Genomic DNA, 24253 nt, shown 5'->3' with positions numbered 1-24253 from the left:
TACCCAGTGCTAGTAGGATGTAGTTCTTGCCATTGTGGAGGTCAAAATAATTTAGGGACAGACGATGATCTTATTAGATCGGTTGATCTTGTTTTTTGGGTTTTTTTAAAGTAAGATTGAGATCTTAATGGCTGATGTGGCAGAGTCCTGTACAGGACACCCAGAGTACATACCTCCAGTTGCAGCAGAGATGTATCTGGTGGTTCTATTGCAGATGAGACATGAAGGGCCAGAACGTGTTGACTAGATGACCATGGAGACGGGGGGTGAAGGGCAAGTGCTCAGCCTGTGAAGAGAGTCAGATTCTTAGGGCCAGCCTGTTGCTAAGCAGGAAGCTGGGGAAGCTGGTTAGGTGGGAAGAAACCCACTCAGCATCCTCTAGGTGTAGCAGGCAGTTTTGATTTTCAGAACAATGAGCACCTGTTGAAGGGCTTGTTGTGTGTTAGGATTAGAGAGAGAGCTTTGGGTATAATAAGCATACCCAGCTGTGTGTGGACCCTGTAAAGGAGAACACAAGAGTCACCAAAGAAAAGAAAGTGTCTTAAAGTGGGCAAGGGACATCCAGAGATACAGGGCGTAAATGCTCATGGCCTAGAGGGAAACTGGATGTGAAGTTGGAGTGACATGGAGAGAGCTGGTGAACGTGGCTGGTTTAGTTATCTGCCTCTCTACCTTGAGTCTGTTCAGCAAGGGACAGCTTTTGCTGGGTGGCTATTCCACGCCATGCTTTTCAAATAGCAGGGAAAAGGAAAACGGTTGCCAGGAGATTTGGTGAGGTTGTGGTGAATCGTATGTACCTTTTACAGGACCACATCTTTGGATGGGTCGTCACCCAGATTTCAGTTGATGAAGGAGTCGCTGGCTTCCCTTCCCCTTCAACTGAATACCAATACCAGTCAGTTTATGTTGTTGACAGACCTGTGACAATACCCAGAAATAAGGGACTGGCCCCTCAGCTTTGGAGATGGTTCCGGGTAGTGGGGGGAAGGGAAGGGTCAGCCTGGAGTGTCACCTCTCTGCAGCTGTGGGGTCACCTGTTTCTCTGTCTTACCAGGCCTTCCCAACCCCTGCTTGACCGCTCTATCCCAGACTTCACGGCCTTTACCACCGTGGATGACTGGCTAAGTGCCATCAAAATGGTCCAGTACAGGGACAGCTTCCTCACCGCAGGCTTCACCTCCCTTCAGCTGGTCACCCAGATGACATCAGAGTAAGTGATGAGACTTTCCTTTGTCCAGCCCAGAGCTGGGTGTGAAGCCCTTTCCCTGCTACTGAAGATGATGTGTGTGAATGAGCTTCTCTGTATAGAACCGGCCTTGGGTTTTATGGGGCTGTACTTTGCTAAGATGAAGTTGGGAGATGGAGGCGGACTGTGGAGGCTGGTAGAACTCTACTCTTGATCCCAGATGAGAGTTCCTCATAGTCATCGCCATATGTGGTTTCTCTAATCATCAAGGCTCTCCATCATTTAAGGCTATAGACTCAGCCCATCAAAGAGAGCATTCAGATGGGAAGGGAGGACACAGCAGCCAGCACTGGCAATCCAGTTGTCAACAGGGTACTGCACTGATTCAGCGATTCCCGAGCTGTGTGGCGTGTGATCCTCACACTTATAAATACACACACTTTCCATCCCCACCCCCACCCCCGTGCATTATTTATCAGTCTGCTCCTCCCTCAAGAGTGTCGAGGAATACACAAAGTAAAATTATTCAAATAAGATGAGAGCTAGATAGTTTCCTAAAGATCCACGTGGTCCATTATTTCCCCGAGAATGTTCCAAGCAGCATCAGCTGTGGGAAATGTTAATAGGTTCTCCTTGGAAAAGAGGTCCCACGGTCAAATAAATTTGGGAAATGCTACACACTTTATCACCCTAGTGGAGATTCGTTGTTCATATTAGCATTATAAAGGCCATGAGAAACTCTGAAAGAAAGAAAATCCCATTTCAAATTATTAAATACCATAGAACTGTAGTTTTGAGGGACAGGTTTTTATGGAACTGCAGTTTGGGAAATATTTATCTAGTTCCAGTCTTTCTATTCAGCAGATTCTGAAATAGTGCATCCAACACATGAGCCAAGATGGGACACAAAGCTGCTTTCTGGCTGCTGGTTCAGTTTACACCTGCCTCAGGGCTCAAAGGAGTCCTAGGCTTTGCTGGTCACTGGAATAGTCTGGGAATCTTTAACAAGTACTGAAACCTTAGCCTGGGGATGAAGCTCTGCCTAACAGGCATCAAGCCTGGGGGTTCATCCTCCAGCTCTGTGTAAACTGGAGATGGTGGTGCATGTCTGCACTTGGGAGGTAGGTGGATCAGAAATTCAAGGTTATCTTCAGTTACCATATCAAGTCCAAGGCCAGCCTGGGCTACAAAATCCCAAAGTACTGGTGCCACCTGCAGGCTTCTGGTTAATGCTATGAGTCAGAAAACCAGGGGATTTCAGCATTCCTCGGGTGATTCTGATGTGTGACAGAAATGAGAAAACACAGGAAAGACCAGATTCAGATTTTGCCTTTTGCCTTCTGTACTCAAAGGCGTTCAAATAATCCAAGCCAGAAAAATCAAACCTTACACACACACACACACACACACACACACACACACACACACACACAGGAAGCACCTGAGCTACAGTATATTCTGATGCTGGTGGCCTATGCCAGAGGACCCAGCAGTCCAGCAGACAGTTATATCTTAGGCACAGTACTGGACTTTGGTTTTGTTTTGTATTGTTGTTATTTTTTTTGTTTTTGTTTTTGTTTTATATAGTCAGGCCTGTTGCTGCATCCAGGAAAAAAGGGTGGAGACCCACTCCTAGCTTCTCACCACAGTGTAGACAGACAGATTTCAGACACTGACTGCTTCCAGCCTATGCCTGGAGTCATGCTCAATCACTGTGAGGTGTCCTCTTATCAGAAATGATAGAGTCTGGGTTTTTCTCCAGGGTGATGGTTTGAATGTGCATCTCCATTTGAATCCACTAAATAGCAGTACATGTTTTTATGAAAGCTCATTCCTGGTGATCCCTCCAAAAGACAGCCCTACACATTTTAAATGATTGCCAAATGTACAGAACAAAACTTAAAGAAATAAAGTTTAAAACGAGCCAGCCTTCCCCATCCTGTAGAGCCCAGAAGGATGCCCTAGGTGATCAGAGGGCCTAAGGACTTGTTTATGGGGTCAGAGCTACTCTAGTCTGCCCACTACTCTCATCTGCCAGAGTATTTTACTATTATTTTTTAGCATATTTCTCCTCCTTCCCACCATGACTGAGTCAAATAAAGCTATTCCTCCAGTCTGGGGAAATCACAGAAAAAGAAACAAGGAGAAAATGTAAAAGGAAAGGTAAACTGAAAATTAAGGGATTTAGTTCAAAGTAAAACACAGGCACTCAGTACCAACCGGAGCAATCCAGTTTGTTTCTTGAGAGATGAGGAGAGATGGGGTAAGAAAGAAAATGAGCAACTCGATAAAATAGATGGCGGGGCAATTTGTGAATTCAAAATTCACGACTGCTTCCCCGAAGGATTTGTTATAAAAGACGAGGGCAATTTGCCTATCTCAAGCAGCTGCAGCCTTGGAGAGATTGACTACAGCTAACATGGGGTGGGGGAGGGGCTTGAGGGCCAAAGCATTGTGCATACAGACGCAACCCAGGGTCTATAAAGGTGTGCAGTGTACAAAGGGCCAGGGAGCTTGGAAAAAAAATAAACAAGACCATAGAAGAGTTTGAAAGGAGACCTGTAAGGGAGGTTGGGAACCTGGTGCTTTTACATTTGAACCCCACTTCTCTCTGCTTATCTGCTCTGTGATATCCAGTGCATTGCTTCTTTGAATGACACTTGTCTTGTCCGAGACACTGTGTCACTGGTTTGTAGAGACAAATGGAATTGTGTGCTCTAACGAGCATGCGTTTGGCCCATCACCTACCCAGAGGAGAACCAATTGCTGTTACACTTAATGTTTGTGACTCTGCAGTAATGCCCCAGTGATTTAGAAACACATCCCTTCAGGATAGAGTACAGCCCAGCTGTTATCAGCTGAGGAAAGATAACCCGGTCTCCTTGAGGTCAGATTTAAGCCGTGAACTTGTTCAGATTAATTCTCACACCTCGAAGATGAATCCGATCCGAACTTCTATCCCAGCCATATTCTTTGGCTTCCTACTTGGGCAGATATTTTAAAGTTATTTTAGGATCACCCTTCTTAAAAATGCATGGCATTAAAATTCCAACAGAGTCAGAGATTGGAAGCTCAGAGGGAAACATCAGAAGACCAGGCAAGCCCCACAGCTTTTCAACCTCAGTGGGTGGTCACTAATTTGGGCAGAAAGCTCCACAGAATAACCAAAGCACCATCGAGTGTGCACTTGGAGAGTCAGACATGGAGGAGAGGAAAATTCCAGTCCACCCAAGGGTCATGGCCACTAGGAAGGGGCTGCTTCTGGATCTATGATGAGGAGTAATGCATAGTTTATGCAGATTATGGTGAGAAGGAGGGGTGAGGGCTACGACACAGAAAAAAAAATGAGTTTGAGCAGGATAATATCGTAAGTGCTGGGGAGAGAGAACCGTGCTTGCCGTGCAAGCATGAGTACCCAAGCTTATCTCCAGATCATTGTAAAAGATGCTCAGTGAGGTGGTATTGCCTTATAATCCTAGTATAGGGGAGATGGAGACAAGTTGATCCCTTAGCCTCATTGGCCAGCCAGACTGTCATAATAAGCATGCCCCAAGTCAGCGAGAGATGATGTCATAAAAACATTAAACAAACAAACAAGATGTATGATAGATAACTAAGGAATAACATTCAAAGCTGGCCTCTGGCCACTGGCTCCTATACGCACATGCATATATGTGTGTATATAACACTCTCACTAGAGACTGACTACACATTCAAACATATATAAAATAAATGACAATATACAGCCGTATTATCCATAAATACTTGGGCTAATTTAACTTACAAATCTGGGAATTTTAGAGCATTTTTCTGCCTACCCTACTGTTCTCAGGAACGTGCCTTTGGTGGTAAGTCAGAGCTGTGAAAAGCTGTACTAACTCTCACATTGACTTCCTTTTCCCTTCTAGAGACCTCCTGAGAATAGGGGTCACCTTGGCAGGCCATCAGAAGAAGATTCTGAGTAGCATTCACTCGATGAGGGTCCAGATGAACCAGTCGCCATCGGTAATGGCATGAGAACTCGGTGTTCATAGGGGAGGAGAGGAATGAAAAGGACCAGGGTCAAAGGGGAGCCAGAGGTTGACCACTGTGGAATGTGCCAGAAAGATCAGCTTCTTGGCTGAGAAACAACTTCCCATCTGTGAAGAATGAACTGGACCTGTTGCCCACGGGCAACCGCCGTTTCTCGGCAACGGAAGTGCGTAGATGACACGGGAAACCAAACACGTAATGATAAAGACAGAGAAAGGTGATGCTAAACAGAAGCAAAGCTGAAACCGTATGCACTGGGAACCAAGGTGAACTCGGTTCCCATCTGAGAGGGACTGGAGTTACCTGTCTGCAGGAAGAAAGGAAGGAGGTGGAAGGGAAGAGACAGAAGCCCCAGCTGTGCCCGCGCTCTCCCTCACCAATGACATTCTTTTCTTTTCTCCTTTCTTACTCCTCCCTCAGAGCCCCTCCTCCCTCCCCCACATCCATCTCCCTTTGCTCATGACTCATGTAGGGAAGTTTCTTCAAATAAAGCCCAGCTCCTGAGTCTCCAGATGTCGTCTGTCAGTTGCCAAAGGACTTTGCTGACCACTACTGCATGGGGATCCAACCAATTCAATTAATGTCTTCATATTGAAGAAGAGATGTACCTTCAATTGAAAACCTTGTTTTTCTTTTGTTTGCATTTTCTGCAAAAAGGAAAAAAAAAACGAAACCACAAATTGGAAAAAAAAAACAAATAGAAAAACCTGTTTCCGTGTGCAAACGCACATGTATGTGTGTCTGCGTTATAAAATGACTGTGCTTGTTCGTGACAGATGCAAACAAGAAAAAAGAATTGGGAAAGCTTTTTGGCCCTGGGAGGTCTCAAGGGGCTGGAATATGCTGTTGGCCTGGCTTTCTGCTTGGCCCGCTGGGAAGAGAAAAGGGGGAGGGATGATCGTAAATGAAAGAAAAAAAAAGTTTCTGAAGAGTTTGCAAATTAAGACAGGAAACAGGTGAGTGGTTTGAATTGGGTGCAGTGTGGGCCGGTCCAGAATGATGCTGACTGAAGGGATATTCTTTGATAAGATCTGAAGAAAAGGAGAGGGAAAGGATTTCTGGAAAATGTTCCTCATCCCAGAACCAGCGATTTGAGAGGCGGCGAGGGAGAACTCTTTCTTGCCTGGCCCGTGGACTGGCTGAAGCCGTGTGGCATGGAGGAATGTCTCTGTCCTGTCTGTGTTTCTCTTTGCATCCCTTCCTGAAACCTCATTGTTCATTGTTTGATTCGCTTTTGTAAATTCCACCTAACATTGAAATATTTTTAATTTCTCCTTTTACCTTAAATCCTCTTGCTAATTTTATCTGTCTAATTAAAAAGAGCAGAAGCATGTCTGGGTTTACGTAAGATGTTGTCAGAGTGTGTCCCTGGGCCCTGGTCTTAGCTCACATACTGTACTAAGTAGTTTATATCCAAGCTCTAGACTCCTTGCTATTGTTACCTCTGTAAATGTACAACTAAAGAGATAGGAGGTCTTAGCAGGAGCCTTGGTTTCAGACTTGATCTATAACTTAGGGCAATGAGAGCATTGTTCTGTAGGCCTGGGTAACTGATTTGGGAGTATTTTAGTTTCCTCTCTGCGGTTTGTGATCAAATTACTGTGGGAAAAGCAGCCCAAGGGAGAAGAGGTTTCCATGTGATAGTCTATTATGGCAAACAAGACAAAACATCAGGAACTTGAAGCATCTAGTCACATCACATCCACAGTTGAGAGCAGAGAGAGAATGAATGCATGCATGCTTCCTTGTGCTCAACACCCTTTCTCCTCTCTACAGTCCAGGCAAAGGTAGGAAATGGTGTTGCCCACAGTGGGCTGAGCCTTCTCACGTCAATTAAAGTAATCAAGACAATTCTCCTTAGTCAATGCCCACAAACCTGACCTTGGTAAACCCTTTTGAGACTCTCATCCCTGGAGATTCTAGGTTGTTCCCAGTTCACAATTAAAAAAACTATCGAAGGGGAGTTCTGAACTTGAGTTACCAGCCCTAGACTTCAGTAGCAGGAAGCTTTGAGATGAAGCTATAACCCGCAAAGCTTACCTCAAAGCGTGACTATGAAGCTACCCCTGGAGGGTGATAGAAGCTGGGGAGAGAGAGCATCCTTCAGCAAATTGTCATATGGTCTACAGAGGACTCCAGTTCAGCGAGGAGGGTAGAAGACAAATCTCCTCTGCTTAGTTGATTAATAATTGCATGCACATTTTGCTAATTATCCTCAAAGACCCTAGTCCATGAGAGTTTTCCAAGCCTAAGCCATATGACCAGTCTATTGTCAGTTTTCCCAGGAATGAGTTTTGATTTGTCATCATGTTCTTTAGACAGTGTCTCTTATCCTAACTCTTGTCTGTCACCTTCTGACATCAATCCCCACTTCTTGGTGAAGTGTATGCCAAGCCATTCATGGTGTTTCCACGAGGTACAAGAGCTCAGGAAGTAGACATAGTTTTCAGTGACATTGGCATAACCAAGCACTCAGCAACTTCAGGTCTGCTCTACAGATCCTGGTGCCACAGTCAAAGCTGCCTAAGTTCACCACTAGATTGACAGAGAATGTGAGGTAGGAAGAAGACTGTGGAGTACCAATAGCAAGCAACCAAGACAGGCATTTGGGTTTTTGCATATGTTACATATCTGAGTTCTTTTTCTCACTATAAACATGTGAAGTCACAGCAGATCCAGCCTTGTTCTCAGCTTCAGACTCAGAATCTCAGGAACGAAGAACCTTCCTAGGTCACATAGTGGACTGAACATTTAAGACGAGCATCCGGCCCTTACCCCTCACCACTGCCCCAGCGGGATGTTATAACAAAGTGCGGCTTGTCATCACCTGGGGACGTTGCAAGCACAGGTCACAGAGCCCACTTTGGGGTTTCTAATTTGATAGGCCTGAAGTGGAACCTAGCACTTATAAGTGGTGCTGATGCTGCTGGCCCAGGGACCACACTGTGAAAAACTCTACACTCCATTAAACTTCGTTGCTGAAAATTTATGCTGTTCCATGTCAAGACACTGGCTCAGAAAACGGTAGTTCCTGGGGCACCTGAGGTTCCCTGACATAGAGGCATGAACCCTAACATTCTTGGTCATGAAGTTTTAGGAGAGACTAGCATGCAGAGTGTGCTGCCATGCAGACTCTGCTGCAGAGAGGTGACCCAGTACATTGGGTACAGGGGACTTCTTTCTCCACTTTCTAAGAACTCCATTTGGAGGATGTTCACTAGCAGTATCCCTCTAGATTTCAGTTGCATATGCTGCCCCACAACTCTCAAACTTAGACATTTGTGTGCATGTGGGGGTCAGGGGATTGTTGTTGTTGGAACTCATGACAAGCACTCTATCAACTGAGCCACATTCTTGGGTCAAGAGCTTTACATTTTTAATATAATAATTTACTATTTGAGATCTCATGCACATATACATATGTACATATGTATATATAATATATTTTGTGAATAGCTATCCTTCACTTTCTAACTCCCCCTGGGACCTCCCATATCCTCCTCCCACATTTTGTTCTTTAGTTTTTATAACCCTTTCAGTCCAGATACTGCTGCTTATAAGTACAGAGATATAGAGCCATCCACTGGTCCTTAGGCAACTTATCAGTGGTCACATCCTTGAAGAAAAATGATTCTCTAGCAGCCATCAACTGCCAATAGCTCCCCAGTTATGGGTGGAAGCTTATGAGCCCCTCCCTCAATTGTGATAGGATGTTAACTGGCTTGGTCCTGTCTAGGTTGCCAAAGCTCCTGAGGGCAAAAGAAAATCCCATATCACATCTAGAACTTAAAACCTATGTAGAACTTAAAACCTAGCTTGTGGGCTAACAAGCCAAACTAACAGGATGCAATTTGCAACCTTGCAGTGCTGTGCAGGGTGTTGTTCACACAAAGGAGACAACAAAGAGTCAGCAGGTGTGGTCTAATTGGCTTGTGGGCCAGGGGTTCTGAGAATGGACACGGCTTGTGTGGGGGAAGCCTTAGAGACACACGTCTCCTCCTGTTCTCTCTCTGCCACTCCAACACTCTCAAGGAGGAATGAAGACTTATGAAGAGAACACAGAGAGCAGTGTCTATGGAGACAGGATTCTAGGAATACTAGGGTGGAGATGAGACAGCAGACAAGAGGGACAAACTACCCTGTTCCACAAGAAATGCAAAATCCCAATAGCTCTGTCTGTTCTAAGAGGATCTTTGTGAAGTAAGCTGGGGATTTTTATCATCATTTAAAAAAATAATGTCTCTGTCACCAACTAGATGAGGATACATTAAGCCCCATAAAAATGACGTAAAGGGAAGGCTGCAATGGAGACCTGCAGCAAGCACATGGGCCCAATACCCAAAGAGATGTGAAGACTCATAGCAGGCTGAGGTCTGCAGCCACTGTGTCATACCCTACACAGAGAAGTCACGGGTGGCTTTCAAAATACAGAGGTCAGTGGGGCTGCAGGCAGTGCCGGAATCCCCAGGGTTGCAGAAAGATGTCAAGTGATGGAGAGGGTGTGTGGGTCGTGCTAGAAGATCATGCAAGGATTGAGACAAATGCTGACTGTGTTCACCACTACCAAGTCTTGGGCAAGCAGGAAGGAATCCAAGAACAAACCCAGGCCCTGGCAAAGCACAGGCCCCAGAGCAAGGGGGTGCAGATGAATGGTGGGGAATGAGCCTCCACTGCACACCTGGGAAAGGGATCACTCCCTACCCAGCATCTCTCTGGGCTTGCCTTGTTATCAATGGCCCTGGAAGTGGGGTTGGGGGCTGTGGGAGTGGGATGGAGGTGGAGGGCCAAGCTGTTGAGACTCACAACTTAGCACATCACAATTCCTGGCAATTCCCAAGTGAAAGAGAATATGTCTTCTTTGCCTCTGTGCTCACTGTCAGCATGCTGTCTGGCTTGTAGAAGGTACTAGAATTTCTGGTGACTAAAATAAGTTTAAACTGAGTTATTGTTTCACCTCTAGACATCCGTGACCTTACACAGCATGCTTTAAAATAAGTTAATCCCCAGGTATTTCATTGGGATCTTCAATAATTACTCTTAACTGCTATCAGTCCCAGCCTACCCTAATTTTAGATCTGTGATGTTGAAAACACTCCCTTTCAACCCTGTCTGAATCCTTAACACAATGTCAGAGTCTTCTCCAGAGCTGCAGCCAAGGCATAGCCATTTCCCACTGTCACTGCACAAAGGCCCCAACAGGCAGGGCTAACTTGACTTGTTTCTGGCACAACAGAGGCAAATCCAAAGTGCAGGGAGTAGTAGGGTAGAGGGCAACCCATCTTGAGAGGAACTCAGACTGCATCCTGAACCCCTGAACCTGGGGACTATATACCACAAGGAGACTGTGGGACTAATGGGGCCTCTTCTGACCAGGGAAGTTTGACTGGTACATTATATTTTCTCTTTTGAGGGGGAGCTAGAGGTAGAGCTTCCTGTAGCCCAGGCTGCTCTCCAACTGGTCATAAACTTTGATTTTTAAAATGTTTTATTTGTTTATTTATTATTTACATGAGTACACTGTTGCTGTCTTCAGACACACCAGAAGGGAGCATCAAATTCCATTACAGATGGTTGTGAGCCACCATGTGGTTGCTGGGAATTGAACTGGGGACCTCTGGAAGAGCAGTCAGTGCTCTTAACCACTGAACCATCTCTCCAGCCCCCAGTTTTAAACTTAAGACACCTTGATCTGATGATCCTCCTGCCTCTACCTCCCAAGAGTTGAGATTTAAGGTGTGTACCACCATGCTCATTGTATGTTTTGTTGAGATTCAAACACAATACCCCATGCATGTTCTGTAAGCCTTCTACTGACGGAGCCACAACACCAGACCTACATCAATGTTTTAACAGTGCTTCTACACTAACAATTTCTTCTTTCCAAGATTTATTTAATCTCCCAGAAGACACCCTCACTCAGAATTCTGCAGCCTCCTGCTCACCAGAAGGAATAAAACTTAAAACATTCAAACAAAACAAATGTATGGGCAAACAAGTTTCATCTAAGCTCCTGAGCCCATATCATTCTGTTTTCCTGGAAGAGAAGCTGCCATACACTCAAGAACACTTAGATTGCCTCTTCTGGTCTAATTGATGCTCATAGTTGACTGTATGTGAGCAACTGCTAAACTCTGAAAATGGCCTTCTGCCATGAATGCAAAGACAAGTTCCAGGCATTATCTTCATAAGTGACTTGATGGGTAAGTAAGTAGAGTCTTGGGAGAGCTACCGTTGTCCTGAGCAGTCAATGACAGTGATTCCCTAGGCTCTGCTCAACTGAAACTGGAGTGGAAGGAGTTACCGAGCTGAGGTCTGGATGAGCAGTGGAGGGGACAGCTTGTGTATGTTCAAGTTCCAGAAGTCAAATGTCATGTCTGTGGGATCATAGGTGGTTCTCTGAGGCCAAAGGATAAAGAGATGGCTGTGGGTAACTGGAGGGGTAGGCAGGGCCTGCATCGTGAATGGCCTTATACGAGAGGATAAGGAACTTGGATGTTACGTTCTGAAGAGGAGCCTGGAAGGTGGATTAAAGCAAGAAGTGTCCACTTTATATAAGATGGTGGCCACCACATGGAAAATGGAAAGGCAGATATTAAACCCAATTGGAAAGGCTAATCCAGAGGCTAATAATCAAGACAGAAAGTCACATTGATCCTGCGGCTCTACTTGTAAAAGGAGTAGGAGGGATGATGATACTCAAAGCAGACAGGTCTCAGCAGAGGAGGAGGTGGATTGTCTGCCGGGAGTTATTGAAGAAAAGGCAAGAATGACATCCCTCACTCCTATCTTGTGCAGGTACCTGGGTGGGTTTCGATAAACAGCTGAGATCTGAGGAAACCCAGAGAAAGAAGACACAGTATCTGAGTTGCCCATGGGCATTGGGTACAAACGTCTACAACTCAGACAAGAAATCTGGGCTGGCAGTGTATGCTGTGGAGGCATTCTCTGCCTGATACAAGTCAAGTCACCAAAGTAGAAGAATTTATGCATTAGTGTGTGAAGGTAGAGAGAGAAGTGAGCTTGCATACAACTTTGATACACAGCCTATTAGCCATCTGTAAAATGAAGGTTCACAAAGGAGGGCGAAGAGAGTTTCCATGGGGGTGTGTGGTGGGGTGGCGGGCGAGGGAAGGGACATCAGGTGCTTGCAGTGTTCACGAAGACAGAGGAACACATGCTATAGAAGGAACTGCCATCTCAAGGCCCAATGCTTCCAAGAGGACTGATGTGAAGTAAGCATTGAAAAAGAACCAATGGAGACAGCCATGTTGTCAAACACCCATGATCCCAGGCTTGGGAGGTAGAGACAGGAGGATGAGGACTTCAAGGTGAGCTTTGGGTCAGCCTGGATTACATGAAATCAAAGTGTCCAGGACACATGTAACCATCTGTAGTGGCACATTCCAATAGTCCTAGCATTTGGAAGGCTGAGGTAAGAGGATTGCTATGAGTTCTCTGCTACCTTGGGCTACATAGAGGTCTTGTCCAAAAAAAGAGATGGAGGGAATGCCAGTGAGTTTATCCACAGGAAGGCGTGGCTGACCTTATTAAGGACAAGTTAGCTAGACAAGTAGTAGCAGGAGATAAAGGCTGAAGAGAGGGGAAAAGAAAACCATAGACTTTCAAATACATTGACCTTGAGTGGAGAAGAAATATACAAAGACAGCAGGAGGAGGCTCCTTTTGCTTGTTGCTATTTTGCTACTTCTTAATGGGAAGGGCTTGGGCATGTTTAGAAGCTAATGAAAGAGAATGGAGGTGGAGAGCAGCAGAGAAGGAAGCTAATTGAGAGGGTCAGGCCCCAGGAAGGCAGGGAGGGCAGGTGGAAGGATGCGCCTCTCCAAGTAGAAGCAATTCTAATTTGGTCTGGAAGATGAATGGAACGAGAACAGACACGCGTTCCTAGCAGAACTCAAGCTCACCTTCCAATTTCCTCACAATCTAATCACTTAGCTCCTGTGGCCTCCTGTGTGGAAGCACCATGATTGAACTCACAGGCCTCCTCGATGCAGCCCTGCTGGGATGGCAAGGCAGGCACGCTGCTGCTGCTGAAATAGCTAAGTGGACAGAAAAGGAGAGAGAGAGCCACCGAAGAAAGAAAGAGATGTCATCACAGACTCCTGTCCTGCCCAGAACCCCGCCATGGCTACACATCACTGATGGGATGAAGTCCAGATCCCTCACCATGCACTAGAGGTCCCAAGCTACCTTCCCAGCTAGATATACAATAAGGCAAGCCAAGCTGTTTGGCCCAGTCCATTTCAAGCCCAGTGATGGCTTTCTCAGGACCTTTCTCTAGAACTAGGGTTCCCTCCATTCCTCAGCATAAAAGGGCATAGTGCCAGCTCTAGTGTGTCTTGTGAAGGTGACCCTGTCTGTGGCCAGTCTTTGTCTCTGCCTTCTACACGATCATTCTGTCTTCTTTTACAACTCAACTTAGCTGGCTCACCTAGCCAGTTAGCTTTTGGGAAGATCATATTCATTTTTTTTTAAACCTTTTGCACTTAGCACATACATGATTATAGAAGAGATGGCATAGTCAGGTCAATAAAGACTCAGCACCAAATGACAGAGTGACTTAGAACATTGGTAGTCTTCTTGGACTATGATTAGAGAGAGCCCCAGATACATACGATAGCAGGTGTGCTCAGAAGCCCCATAAAGATAACAGTGAGAGATCTAAAGCACTGTGTGGGATGATAAACACTGGACAATAAAGGGGAAATTTTGAGTCATCCTATTAGATGCAAGGGACTGACAATAGGAACAACTAGGGGAGTCTGTGGGATTGGACCATCTACGCATCAAGATGAGAGTCTTGCCCTTCACACTGGACCCATCCACAGCTCCTAGTGTCCCAGGAACTTGGGTCGGGAGATAGAAAATAGAACCTGGTAAAAGCAAATCAGAGCTTCAACTCCTGGAAGGACATTCACAGGGCTATTTCTGAGCTCCAAGGGTTTTGTAGGGTGCTGGGTATACATCACAGTGGCCAGTCGTTGGTTGGTCATTTCCTCAATCTCTGTTTCACCTTTGTCCTCGCGCTTCTTATAGGCAGGACAAATTCTGGGTCGAAAGATGTATGGGTGAGTTGGTGCTTTTATCCCTCTACTGGGAATTCTACAGGAGGTGGCCACTTCAGTCTCCATATTCCTTACTGCTAGGACTCTCAGCTAGAATCACCCCCAAAGACTCCCTGGCCAGGTAGGCTGATACTGGGGGGAGCTCCCTCAATAAGAGGAGAAGAGGAGAGGGCATGGGGAAGGAACATTTGAGGGAGGACTGAGAGGAGAGGGGGGGATGTGAGGAGAAGGAGGGCTATGATCTGAATGTAAAGTGAATAAATAAATTAATTAATTAATGGAAAAATCATAATGACATAGCATGAACTCAGAGTTGCCCTCCAAGTAAAGTCACAGCCTGGCAGGGCAAGTCTAAGCCTGCTTGGAATTCAAATCTCCAGCCCAGGGATTGAGCTACTTAGCTTGACCTCGGCCTGGGGTATGCCAAAGAGGAACGAGACAAGAAAGCACCATGACCTACTAACAGGTAGTTCAGGAAAACAGAGAAATTGCTTTTCCAAGCAAGTGTGGTGTGTGATTGGACAGGTTATCAGCTTCCTTGAAACTGTCTTCCCAGTATCCACAGATGCAAGAGCTAAAGCAAATGCAATTGAGATGCTGAGTTGCAAGAGTCCCAGGTGGTACCACAAACTACCTGATGAAATACTGAGGAATCTGCAGAATGTTCAGGGGAGCAAGTACGTGAGCCTCAGCTTGGGACTGACTTGCCCACATCAGATGCCTCGGCAGGAAATGAAGGCCTTACACACCGACCTGGATGGACAGACAGGGCTCTTGGGCATTTGAGAAAGGGGTTTACCATTTGCTGAACTGCCGTGGTCCTGCGTTAACTCCTTAAGATGGCATGCCTCTTTCCCTGCATGGCCTAGGAAAAGTCTGGATGCAGGAAGCTGAGCATCCAAGGACCTAACTCCAAAGCCCAGGAGGAATTCCTCTATTTGATCACAAACATCTCAGGGATCTCTGACCACAGTCAGAGATGTTAGTGGAAGGATAAGCCCATTAGGGTTCCCATAGGTCTGAGAGTGTCAGCTACAAGTGTTCTACGTTTAGAATTTAAAGAAAGACTTTCCGGCAGCTAATCAGAGGAGGTGCTCCTGGGTGGGTAACTGAAATTACTACCACTCAAGAGATTCTTCAAAATAATAATCACAAATTCAATAATAGACTTGACGATAGTAATTGTAATTTGACGACAGCAATTGTAATTTTTTTTTAGCATGCTTACTACAAAGCTAAGCAAACTGATTACTACTAATTTGGTATTGCATTGCCCAGTTGGGGAACGGATTTGCTAAACTGCTCAGAGATGCTCAGGCAGTTCGTTCGATTCTAGGTCATGTTGAAGAGCTAGATTTGAATTCAGATTATCTATCTGAAGTATGTTCTCTGAGTCACTGAGTAATTCCACTACCCAAGCTAGGTGCCTTCTAAGAGCACCCTACGCACCTCACATGTCTACCGTGAAACACAGTGATTTATGCACACTGTGTGGTGATATGTCCAGGAATGGAGATGGATTTATCTGTCAGGGTGAAATGAGGGGCCACATATAAACCACATATTAATAACATAAGGCCACATAACTCAGCTCTTGGTTTTTTGGAGCATGTTCAAAATCTGACAGCCAGTGTGAGTTATCTTATTCCATGTCTACGAATTTTGGAATAAAACTGAAAAATAAAAAAATTAAATAAAATAAAAAAAGAAATCAGGCCTGGGGTTTGTTGTAAAAGTCTCCCCACCTTCTGATAAAGGCCAACCCTTAATCTCTGCAGACTTGGGTTTTTGAACTTCCCTGTTGCAGGTATGTGTCATCCGAACCATGTCTGCTCGTCACTTTGCATGTGTGCAGAGGCCGCTCTCAAGCTTTACCTTCGTCCTGGGTGGCTCCCCAGGCTGCCTGTCAGATTGGACCAATGGCTGAATTTGAGACATTTTTTTCCACCCCAGGATATTGTGTGGGCATGTAGCTTGCTCATTCAAACAGGCTAGTGACCTTTCTTCCAGGTACTAAATGAAATCCTTTGATTAAAGCCCAATTTCTGGGCCTGCCAGTCAACATGAAGTTTCCTTTAGCTAAATAACTGTCCACAGACTTTCTCTGACTGCAGAACCATCCTCAGGGGTCAAGCTGCTTGATGGGTTTCCATGGTGTGTTGAGTAAACTGTCAAATGGCAGAATATTTTTTAGGATGTATGTGTCCAAACTCTTTAAGATTGTTATACATTTTATTATGATATATATTTAAGAAAAATTATGTCTAATATAAAGACTATGCACTACCTAGCAGAGATTGTGAAGCAGTCTTTTGAAATAAGGTATTCAAGTAAAACTGTGTCTTGTCATCTTCTTTGACATCTTTAGACTCTTAGCTCCACCCAAAGGAATCCCAAAATCCTGTACTTGATTTACGCATCTAATCCAGGTACCTTCGCTTCATTCACTATCCACTGAAGACACAAAGGACCACTCCTATCCACTGGTTACAGTTTTTCCTTTTTTATTTCTTTGTCGTGCATGCTAGGCAAGCAGTACATCCCTAGTTCACCCCGAGTCTGTGTAAAGTCACACCTCCCAGGCTCAAGATGGAGCCATGCTTGCTACAGCTCTCTAGGCCTCCGTGCACGCCAGCTTAGTCACATGATTTCATCTATTGAGAGTGATGAAAGTACTGCAGCTGAGCAGGGCACCTGGTGATGGGTCTCCCTGAAGGATGCAGCAGATGGCACCAACTTTGCATTCACTTTTCCCAGTGGGAGCAGGCTTCTCTGCTTCACAGCGACCTCCAGCCTTAATCACAATCTGATGTTTTCCAAATGGCAATGTCTACTGCGACTTTGAAAAATATTCTCTCTGACATCCAATTTAACAATTAACAAGATTTTTTGTTTTGTTTTGTTTTGTTTTGTTTTGTTCTTTATTGTTTTTTATCCCCACCATGGGGTTTAGCTCCTGCTGGGATGTTTCAGAGACAGGGGCAGTTTGCCAAGCATTAACTTGGCTGGCCCAGGGGGCATTACTGTACAGCTGATTTCATATGAGTGAACAGCATTCCTTTGGTCTTATTTGCAGACTGTCATTTGGGGCCGAGAGTTAGTTAACCATTTGTGGTTCTGACTTCTATGGCTAGTAGGAAACTCAGCATGGAAAAGAACAACAAAACCAAGTATTTCTTGTAGATTCAGTGCAGCAGGGGATGACAAACTATTTTTTTTTCCTGTAAAGAAGCAGATGTTAAATATTTTAGGTCATGTGATTTCTGTTGCAACAATGCAACTTTCTCCATTGTGCTGGGAAAATATTCGCAGATATGGATTAATGGATAAGGCCATGTTTCAATAAAGCTTTATTTATCAAAACTGGTGGAGTGTTGTTTAAGTTATATGGGTAGCAGCTTGCTGAGTTTTGGTCTCACTTATTGATTGATAAGAGCTCTTGATGCAGAAGATCAACTTGGACATGAACTACATACGGTGGCCTAAAGGGGCGTGTTGGGAGTCAGAGAGGTTGCAAAAGTAGGAAGTGAAAATATTGGTAAAAATCTCAGCATCTAAGTCTGGACCCCAGTTCTGACCATCCTTATCAAGCAATTCTTACCTGAAAGTGAGATATCTAACACAGCTATTGTCACAGAGAAGTAGAAATAAAGCAAGCCCCTGGGATACTCTCTGAGTGTTCAAAAAGCAGAAGGCCTCTTGTCAGTGCTAAAAGGACAGTGAGTATCCCTGGACTGGGCACCAGGAAAGAAACAGCCAGTACCATGAAGTCTATCTCTGGAAATCACATCTCCTGTCTGGAGGACCAGTGAAAGCTGGGGAAGTTGAGGAGAGTGTGCCAACAATTAAAGGCTTGACGAGAGTCTCCAGAAAGTCCAAGTATGCATTCTTCTCTTTGTTCACTCATCTGAAATAGATGACTACAGAATCCCTGGGACTTCCCTGCCATCTTTCTCTAATGGAGTTCACAATCTAATAGCACAGTGTCTTAGTTAGGGTTATATTGCTGCGAAGAGATGTCACGACAGTTCCTCTTAAAAAGAAAGGCATTTAGGTTGGGCTGGCTAATGTTTTAAAGGTTCAGTCCATTATCATCATGGCAGAAAGCATGGTGACACACAGGCAAATGTGGTATTAGAGAGGCAGTAAGAGAAGAGAGAGAGTAACACTGAGCCTGGCTTGATCTTCTAAAACCTTAAAGCCCACCCCCAGTGACACACTTTCCCCAACAAGGCTACATCTACTCCAACAAGACCACACCACCCAGTAGTGCCATTCCATATGAGCCTATGGGGTCATTTTCATTCAAACCACCACAGGCAGGAAATTAATAAGTTAGAAAATAAAGATGTCTAAGTGTGATGGCATTGTCTATAATTCAAGTCCTTGGGAAGAAGGCCTGGGAAGATTGGGAATTTATGGACTTCTTCAGCTGCATGAATTTGAGGTCAGCCTGGGCTATATGAGATCTTGTCTCAACATCTCTACAGCCTCACAAATGGTGTAAGAAATGCCAGTGAAAGAGACTCAGCAGCTGTTTTAGGAAGCTTGGGCTTCCTGGAGGAAGCTGTCAGGCAGTGAATTGTCTTTTTCAGACAGTCCCCCAACCCCTACAACCTGTGAGGATGTTGGTTTTGACCAGGGAAGAACTGGTTCAGCATGCGTGGCCCCATGCTGTTGGCACCCTGACTTACAATCACGTCTCCATGAGCCTTGATGGGAATGTTACCAGCCTCTCTTACTGTGCTATTCACCTATCTCAGTGACCTCTAAATTCCCAGAGTTTTCATCTGAGCTGGGCTATACTCCACCCACTATGGGGAAATTCTTTCCCATTTCCAGCCCAAGCTAAGAAGCAAGTGTAATCGGCTCTGTACGCATGTAATTAGAAGAAGCAGAAGCAGTGAGAGAAGCTGGTTAAGTAAGCCCCAAATGACTTTTTTTCTAATAATGAAGGAATAAATCTTAGTATCTTCCTCCTGCCCACCCCAGTTTTAGAAGGGACTCAAGGTCACTTCACAGCAGAGGGGTCTCCCTGTTGCAGGCCAGAAAGCTGATCAGCCCATGACTTGGTGTGTGGTGACTCCCCCAGGCCCTGGTGTACTTCTGTAGATCCGGGGACTTCTCCTGATCACATTCTTTCCTCAGCCATGCTCCTACCGGCATAATTCAAAACCCTGGGCTACAGCAAGTAGATCCACGTGGATGTACTCTAAATGCACTCAGTGTGACTGCCCATTGGTCAGCTCCGACTCACAAAGGCTCACCCCCACCCAGGCCCCTTTCCTTCTCCTCTTCTTTGCTCCCAGAGATGCTTTTCAGCTGTCAGTCCCATTTCTAGATTTCTATGGCAACCACAACCCCCAGCCACACTGCCTTCTTCCCTTCCCCCTTCATCCTTTTGCAAGTAGGAATTGCAAGGAGGCTGCTGACAGGCTGGGCTTCTAGTAATTTCCCTCATGGAACAAACTGAAAAGAGAAAGTCCAGGCGGTGTAGAGGGCTGGGCTGAGGGATGCCACCAGGGGACAGAGACTTAAGTAAGAGCAGTAATGTGCACAGATGAAGAATAGGTCCTAGGATGCAGCTGTTGGCAGCCCTGCAAAACCAAATCCCCAATGCTTGCAGAGATGATCGAGGTGTGGAAAACACACAGAGAGGACCAACTGTGAGCATTGACTGGTGGCCATCAGAGCGACATGGTGGGGGATTTGCAGGGGGGGGGGGCATGCCATGTTCCAGGGTTGGGTGTGCCTACTAGACTGCCAACACATAGACCTAAGCATTGAGGACTCGAGCTGTAGCCACAGGAGAATTTTCTCCAAACATCCCCATTACCAAGGCAAGTGCCTCTGAACCTATCAGCACTAAACTGCTACAAGTGCCTTTTCCCTGGAAGATAAGACCATCTCACCAACTCTAATGTCCACGTACATCATGCTAGTCTAGTGTGAGTCAGAGGCTCCTCTGGGTACCAGAGGCCACCAGGCAGGTGTCAGTCACAGGGCAGGTGCAGGAAAGGGAAGGCCAAGAGGAGGACACACTGTCAGGGTCTAGGTGAGGCAGGAGGCTTTACCCTGGACAGGGAAAGCTCACAAGAGACAGGGATGAGGGTAAATTTAAATAGCCTTATTACATGCCGTCTTTACAAATAAAAGTAATATGTTTGGGGCTGCTAATGACCTTCAAATTAGCAGCTTTTTCAGCGAACACTTATGTATTTTTAATTCCAAACGTTACTGAGTGTCAGTTGCAGAAGCTATGAAAAGCAGCAGGGCAGCTGGATGGTTTTAAATAAGAGGAAAACCCGGATCATTATTTTTGAAACTGTCAGCTTTATACGCCTCTTAATGGATTCACTTTCTATCATCTCTCCCCCTACCTTTGTGGTCTTTGAAGATTTGCAGGCATTCTCTGTGGGGGCGAGCAGGGGCCCAGCCTGTCCTGTGGAGGGACCTGGGGCTTCAGTTCCCACCTTGTCTATAAGTGCATCACACTCAGCAGCAGGGAGGCTGCACAAAGGCCTTCTGAAGTGCACTGGAGAGAAGAGAAATCCAGCCTGAGATACAGTATACCAGCTGACGGGACTTGGAGCTTCCTCCTCTGATCGTCTCTGATTCCAGGTTACTAAAAGAGAAATTACTGACCTGATGAAAAAATATATGTTTTCTTTCTTCCATTATATCACACACACACACACACACACACACACACACATTTGTGTGTATTTATATAGATGATAAATAATGATGATGAAGTTAGGTGTGTGTGTGTGTGTGTGTGTGTGTGTGTGTGTGTGTGTGAGCTCGCACCTGCATGTGCTCATCTGTGCATTTATATGTATGTATTCAGCAAGCGTGGACATGTAAGGGGACATAGAGGGATGGGACAGTGAAAGATCACAGGGAAGCAGATAGAGAAATACATAAGTGGTTGTCTGAGAGAAGTGATACTGAAGAAGTGGGTTCCGTGCCACCACCACCTCAACAGCATCATCACCTAAGAGTATTAGAAGACACCCTCCCACCAGGCATGATTGTGCACACCTGCCATCCCAACACTGGACAGGCTGCAGCAGGAGAATCATGAGTTCTAGAGTAGCTTGGCATACAGAGTTAGACCTCCTCTCAATGGCAAAAAGAGAAAACAAGAATGGTCACTCTGGCGCCCCATCTCAGTGCACTGGATCAACAATTCAGAGAGAAGCCAACTCCTGGGTTTTCGTAAGTCGGGCAAGTATTGTGGATGCTCACAAGGGTGGGGACCACTGGCACCCAACAGTGGTGGAATCAGTACAACACAAAGGGAGAGAATGACAGAGAAGAGGAAGAAAGGATGGTCAAGGGGGAGAAGCACAAACAAGAAGAGCAATGTGGAAGTAAGTCTTAAGTCTACCTATACTCCTGTGTTTTTCCCAATAATCACTGCTCAGATATCTCTTCCATGGACCCAGAGCCTGTCCTTAGCAATTGATAGGGTTCTGATCAGTTCTGACCTATGCATGACCAACTCTCCTGAGCATCTTTCAGAACCTTCCAGTTTATCAGGGAGTTCTTGGGGTCTTAGTGGGGGTTTCTACTGCTGTGATGAAAAACTATGACCAAAACAACTTGGGAAAGAATGGATTTGTTTGATTTACACATTCAAATCACCATCCACTGAGAAGGTCAAAGCAGGAACCTGGGGGCAGGAGCTGATGCAGAGGCCATGGAGGGGTGCTGCATACTGTCTTGCTCCACATGGCTTGCTCAGACTGCTTTCTTATAGAATCCAGGACCACCCAGCCCATGGTGGCACCACCTACAATGCCCTTGGCCCTCCCACATCAATCATTAATTAAGAGAAGGCCCCACAGGCTTGTCTACAGCCTGATCTTATGGAGGTGTTTTCTCAACTAAGGCTCCATCGTCTCCAATGACATTAACTTTTGTTAAGTTGACATAAAACTAGCCAGCATGATAGCTATCCTTATGATCAAGATTAACAAATACATGTCGTCATTAAATCCAACCTAGATGCTATTTGCAGATTCTCACAATCCACCAGAAATCAAATAACAGGTCCACACTCTCAATAGGGTCTTTCGAGTGAAACCAGAGAACTAGCATTAGACAAGATGTCTAAATTATCAAATGTCTTCCAAATCGAAAAATTAAAAGAAAAGACAGAAAGTAGAAGGGGGGGGGAAGCTTGGGATTCTAATTAAGGGGAAGGTGGGTAGAAGCTTTTACAAGGGCTGGAAGACTTTCAGGCAAAATCCACTGGACCTATGTCTTCGTATATCTGATAAGATGGCCATATACACTTAAAGATTGGTAATATACTTTCCACACGCTATCTCATTTAAGTGTCAGCTTTCCCTGATGCACTAGTCATCAATATTAGTACTGTCCAAGTGTGGAAGCTGAAGTGTAGGAATGCAGGTGGCGACATTTTAATTCTAATCATGATGAAGATCGATCTTAAAATGCCCGGGTTCTGAAGCATGCCTTGCTTCTCAGCGAGAAGGATCTCTGTAATTTACATTGTATTATAGGGAGAAGGGCTCCTCATTTTTTTACTATACTTTCTTAATTTCTTTTTAACAATTGTCCAACGTACTGAGAAGTGTTGTAACTGAATAGTATTTGATGTGCAGATGCTAACCTAGTTTAGCCAGAGAGACAAGGGAGATGGCACAGCTGGTATGCACAAGGCTACACAACAGTGAGCATCTCATCAGCTATGTATCTCAGCCCACAGGAGGTGGGAGGGTGTATCTCTGCCAAGGGGAAAGAACTCATCCCAGAAGAGGTAAAACTCATGGCTAAAAGAGGGTGTAAGTTCCAGACAAGAACAGAAGACTAGGGAGGAAGCAGGCATCTTACACACTCTAAAATCTCCTGGCCCAGAGGATGTCTGATAAGAAATAGGGACAGTCTGGGTACTCATTGCTAGTGACAGGGCATGCAATTGGCAAAATATGGTGCCTGTCTATCAAGGAATGCTAGGTGCTTCAGACAAAGGATGACTGTATTGACACCTGCTTGGATTTTCATACCAAGGAATTGAGTGAGCAGAGAAAGAGAAGGAGTAACATAGAATACAACCAATTTATGTGACCACAGATAAGCAAGATGTTCTCATTGAACACAACAGGAGAATATTTATGACTGTGGAGGATGTGGGTAACCTACCTATTCCCCCATTTAAGTTTATTTGCTACCTTTAAAGCAGACATACGCGCGCGTGCGCGCGCGCGTGTGTGTGTGTGTGTGTGTGTGTGTGTGTGTGTGTGTGTGTGTGTTTGCGGACATCGGAGCAGCTTCATTAGTCTGCCAGCTCCCATTCCAGGGCAGCACTATCTTAATTATTGCAGCCTCATTGCACATTTTAATAGGTAGACCATGATTCATCTATCCTTATTCACTTTCATGATTCTCATAACGATTTTCACCTGTATATTTTTCCAGGTGCATTATGAGATAAATTTGTGAATTTCCCAAATTCATGTGGCAAAGCTATAAACATTCAATTTGTGATGGAGAATAGACATCTACAGCAGATCCATCTTCTAGTTAGAAATAGAATGTTTCTATTTCAAGCAGTTTTTTTTTTAAAGAATCTCCTATACAGTGTTGAGCCTTTGTTACAAAGGCCATTTATATCTTGCTTAAACTCCCTGTAACTTGCATTTTGCTATGGTCATCAAACTCCTCCTTTTTGCTATTAAAAAAGGATTTAAAATTTTACTTTAAATTGTGTGGGTTGTAGTGGGTGTGTGTATACACAGGAGTACGGGTGCCTGCGGAGGCCAGGGGTGTCAGATGCCCTGAAGCTGGTGTAACCAGTGATTTCGAGCTACCAGATGTAGCATCTGAAAAAGAACTCAGGTCCTCAGCAAGTAGAGTACACGTTGTTCACTCACTACTGAGCCATTTCTGCAGTCTTTCTTTGTTATTCTTTTCAGTTGTTT

At 45.1% G+C, this 24253-nt stretch overlaps 1 protein-coding gene across 1 annotated transcript in view; it reads left to right on the top strand.

The window, feature by feature from the left end:
* Ephb1 (EPH receptor B1) overlaps positions 1 to 6566 on the top strand; it is a 431927-nt gene extending 425361 nt beyond the window's left edge. The window contains exons 15-16 of the mRNA XM_021171331.2: positions 1055 to 1210; positions 5095 to 6566. Of these exons, the coding sequence (XP_021026990.1) occupies positions 1055 to 1210; positions 5095 to 5203 (265 nt within the window). The 3' untranslated portion in view covers positions 5204 to 6566. The remainder of the gene's footprint in view (positions 1 to 1054; positions 1211 to 5094) is intronic.
* The last annotated feature ends 17687 nt before the right edge of the window (positions 6567 to 24253 follow it).

Source organism: Mus caroli, chromosome 9 (assembly GCF_900094665.2).
Source record: "Mus caroli chromosome 9, CAROLI_EIJ_v1.1, whole genome shotgun sequence".
NCBI classification, from domain to species: Eukaryota; Metazoa; Chordata; class Mammalia; order Rodentia; family Muridae; genus Mus; species Mus caroli.
The sequence above is the reverse complement of the archived record's forward strand: the minus strand, read 5'-3'. Positions and strand labels throughout refer to the sequence as shown.